A 4,327-nucleotide genomic window follows, 5' to 3' on the forward strand; every position below is an offset into this window, starting at 1 on the left:
TGACATAAAAGACATAATGAGAAGAAAATTACATAACAAGATGAAAATGATGTAAAACGACTTAACAAGACAAAACAGACAGAGAGGGAGAAAAGGTGAGGTTCAGTCAGACTTGCTCAGAAACAGAAATGTCTGAGGTAGAAATGTCTTTCAGAGGACAACTTTTTACTTTTAGTACATTAGTACATTTCAGAGCCTGTGCTTTTCACTTTTACTTGAGTAGAGAAGTTGAATCAGTTTTGCTACTTTTACACAAGTATCTGTACTTTTGCTTGTGTACAGAAAATGTGTACCTTTGCCACCACTGCCCAAAGCATCTGTATAAACAGATGTAAAACTGACTATAAAATGCTGCTTACATTTACATGCATTTCTATCTGTCATTATTTATAGAAGAAGTGATTAGAGATGCAGTCTGTCTCTTTTTTTTCCACTGATGATAGTATTTACCTCTCAAATCACATTTTTCTCTCTCTTCCTGTGACGTGTCACTCACCACATCCTGGTTTTGACTTCACTAGATGCTGACATATCTGCAGTTTAACGGTTTTCCTGTCAATTTTCAGTTCACACACTCGTATGCTCTCGTAAGATATATTTATTCAGCACGCCAGCTAAAGCGCACGCATCCAGACTGTACAATAAATAATTATATATACCATAATGGTAGGCTACTGTCCAATCTGTGGGAAGCCCGTTTACTTTGGTGAGTGTGACCTCTTTAATTTTTATTCAGTATGTATCTGTCCTCCTTCGTCTGGCTGTCTCTGTCTCTGTCTCTGTCTCTGTCTATGTCTTTCTGAATTTTTGCTCTCTGTGTTATTTTAGTGTCTTTCCGTCTTTTACTCATTTTACTCAAAGAGGAAAAAGTTCAAATTAGATGAAGACAAGAAAACATTTTGCCATTATTACAGAACTTATCACAAAAAAAAAAAAAAAAACATCAAAAGTCTATGGCATAAAAGAAAAGTAATGAACAGGTGCAACCAATAATGTTAACGATGGCTGCATTCCATTTATATGTACCAGCATTAAGGCCCGTTGTTGTGCACACTGACTCAGACACACATATATGGAATAGAGACATTATTAGCAGTTATTATCTTCACCCGTGCTTTTCCTGCTATGACAAATCAAAATATCTGCTTTGAAAACGAAGCTTTGATATTTATGCTTCAAGGGCTCTTAGGTCTATTTTCTAATATAAAACTGGTTCCTTTCTGTATATGGAGGACAAAAAAAGGCTTTTCACTCTCTCGTTCTCCTTTGCTTTCAAGCACACACAGACACACACAGACACACACACACACACACACACACACACAAATGCATGCACACGAATCCATGATAACAACAGGATGTGGGTCTAGCCAAACAAGCTTGCACGCTGCTCTCTGGGTTTCCTCCTTACCTTCTGTCTCTTTTAGTTGAGGCCTCTCCGAAAATCAGACCTCATTATTAGATGAAAAACAGCACTTAAACTGACTATTTCAAGTCTATTTTGTTTTTTTTACTGCTAGTTTCAGTTTTCCTATTCATGTGCCAGCTAAGTTCAAATTCTCTGATGTGACCTGGCCTACTTACCTCTTTTCCTCCAACACCACCCTCTTTGGTCCAGTTGCACTGATGAGAGTAACAGTCTATACTCTGAACCAGATACCTGAATCACACTATATCCAGTAAATGAAATAAAAAATATGGTAACACTTTGTAAGAACATCCATCAGGCATTACAATGCTTTATAATGCTTTATATTTAAGGTTTTATAAAAGACTTGATAAATGTTAATAATCGTGCATGACAATGTATAACAATGTTTATAAAGCCTTGGTCATGTTATAGTCTATTTAGGTTTATAAGACATTATTCCTTTTCAGAAACTTATTTTAAATTCTAATCTGTTATGAAGCTTTAGAGCAGTTCGCTATGTGTCTTATAACTGGCCAAAGTCACAGCGCTTATAATGTATTGTGTAACACAGTACTCAGACTCTTCTTTCAAATACTTTGGTATGTATAAAGTGTTATGAATGCTGAATTTGAAGAAAAGTCTGAGTCCTGGGTTACACTGTACATTATAACTGCCGTAAGTTGAGCCAGTTATAAAGACACATAGAGAACTGCACCAGTGTTTCATAACAGTTTATAAATTCTAAGTTTCTGCAATGGAATAATGTTTCATAAACATCAGTAATACATAGCATGACTTTAGATGTATTATAATGTCATATTATGAATGAGCTTATAATGTACATTACCTTTGAAATTTTTTTTAAATCAAAAATGTTATTTAATTGAAGTTATTATCTCACATTTTGGAGAATCCAAACATGATGTTTTGAAAGTGTATGTGTGCAATGCAAATTTCCTCCGACTTTTTGGTTAAATATCCATAAAATATACACAGCATAATTACAGCTAGTGTCCAGACTGCTTTAAACTTTTAAGTTGACTGAATTTGAAAAGTAAGGTTATTCATCTTGTTACTTCAGTCGTACTTGACTTAAGCTAACATATTTGATTTCCTTGTACATTTCCGTTTGGTTTGCTGGTTTGCTTTCACACAAAAAACCTTACAGTTACAGCAGCTCCTGTTGGATTTATTAAATTTTAAGTGTAAAGAAGTAGAGACTGATTTCAAAACTAACCTTCATCATGGTTCACTGTGTTTTTCATTATTGTGAAAACAAGCAAACATGATTTATCTTAGCGTGTATTAGAGACACACAGCAAGTCTTCATCATATCTTTTCTTCAAGCTGTAAAAAAGAATGGTGTCAGAAAGTCAGAGAAAGTCTCAAACCATGCATGTCATGTTGTCATGTTGTATGCTGATCATGTTTCTTTACTTAAACTTAATTTTATGAATTGATTGAACTTTGTACAGTACATTCATTCAACTCATCACAAGACTTTGAGTTTGAAGATGTCGTGTTTAAAAGTTCAGAGGTTGTCTGATAAATATTAAAAATGTCAAGTTTAAGTTTAAAATAAATGAAACATTATGTTAAGTTAATGAAAAAAGATGAGTTGATTCATTTTTTCATTTTATCTTTGGTACAGGTGAGAAGAAGAGGTCCCTAGGGCGGGATTACCACCCCCTGTGTCTGAAGTGTCAAAAGTGCAACAGACAGCTCACAGCTGGACAACATGCTGAGGTATTTGAGGACAATAAATAAGGAAATATATGAGGAAAAAAGTGAAAAAGTGATTGAATGAATGAGTAGAATGATACAGTAAATGTGTCCTGCTGGTTGTTTTTCAGTATGATGAGAAGCCATACTGTTCACACTGCTACCTGAAGATGTTTGGTCCAAGAGGTACTGCCTTCCTAGTATACATGCACACACACACACACACACACACACACACACACACACACTGGCATCCACATGCAATTTCTAACTGCCTTTTCTCTGTGTGAATGTGTCTTGACAGGTAACAGGTAACTGGTGTCATCCTGGCACAGTGCAGTGCTCCTTCACAGACACCTGAGAGGCAAAATGGACAAACGCTGACAAGGAAAAGACACACAGGGCCTGTTTATTGGCCCAAAATTAGTGAATAAATATGAATGATGGCCAAATATTTAACAGCTCCTCCACATAATTAAATATTTATAAATGTGTGATGACCACTGGATGCCATGTGTATGTGATTGTTCACTTTTACAATATAAATGGATTTTGCATGTAGAAAATTGTAATAAATGCATTTTTAAACATTCAATTGTCAAGCCCTGGTAAATGTCTCAGTCCTTCACTCAATTTACACCTGGTATCAAAATGGGATCTGTATCAGGATACGATGTCCAAACTTTTTCACAGATTGCGTTTACATCTACCTAAGATACAAAGCCAGACTACCTCCAGATGTGGACAGGCAGATCTGATCTGTTTTTTCTTATCTGAGTAATTTTTCCAGGTATACATTGCATTTTAATACCAACTGGAAATGGCGTATGTGTGGTGGACTTGCAGTGTGGATGTATTTGTTCACAAACTACCAAATCAAATCAAATAGCCTAATCACCAAAAACATGCATGCACATAAAAAATGAGTTGAGCTACAGGGTTGTCCCGCTCTCCCCCTTCGAGCAGCCAGGGGGAAGGAGGAGGAAGGAAGGAGGAATGGATGAGGGTGGTTGCTGTTGGCAGAGTGAACCAGATCTTATGCCAGCAGAATCTGCTGGAATGGGTGCTACAGTGAGGCAGTGAAGCACACAGGCATTCATGCACACTGCTGCAGGGGCTTGTCACCCAGTGGTGGGTGAAGTACATACAGTAGGTTTCCACACACACACACACACACACACACACACACACACA

At 36.6% G+C, this 4,327-nt stretch overlaps 1 protein-coding gene across 1 annotated transcript; it reads left to right on the top strand.

The window, feature by feature from the left end:
- The first annotated feature begins 502 nt into the window (after positions 1 to 502).
- LOC146330340 (cysteine-rich protein 1) lies at positions 503 to 3,728 on the top strand. Its single transcript, XM_084713751.1, has 4 exons — positions 503 to 706; positions 3,063 to 3,157; positions 3,265 to 3,319; positions 3,438 to 3,728. The coding sequence occupies exons 1-4, from the start codon at positions 664 to 666 to the stop codon at positions 3,446 to 3,448; spliced, it is 204 nt and encodes a 67-aa protein (XP_084569877.1). The 5' UTR covers positions 503 to 663; the 3' UTR covers positions 3,449 to 3,728.
- Positions 3,729 to 4,327: the final 599 nt, after the last annotated feature.

This window comes from Lutjanus erythropterus, chromosome 3 (assembly GCF_056507025.1).
Source record: "Lutjanus erythropterus isolate fLutEry1 chromosome 3, fLutEry1.hap2, whole genome shotgun sequence".
NCBI classification, from domain to species: Eukaryota; Metazoa; Chordata; class Actinopteri; order Lutjaniformes; family Lutjanidae; genus Lutjanus; species Lutjanus erythropterus.

Coding starts and splice junctions, on each gene's coding strand:
- LOC146330340 (XM_084713751.1), top strand. CDS start 664: ATGGTAGGCTACTGTCCAATCTGTGGGAAGCCCGTTTACTTTG. Junction 707..3,062: donor TGGGAAGCCCGTTTACTTTG/GTGAGTGTGACC, acceptor TCTTTGGTACAG/GTGAGAAGAAGAGGTCCCTA. Junction 3,158..3,264: donor CAGCTGGACAACATGCTGAG/GTATTTGAGGAC, acceptor GTTGTTTTTCAG/TATGATGAGAAGCCATACTG.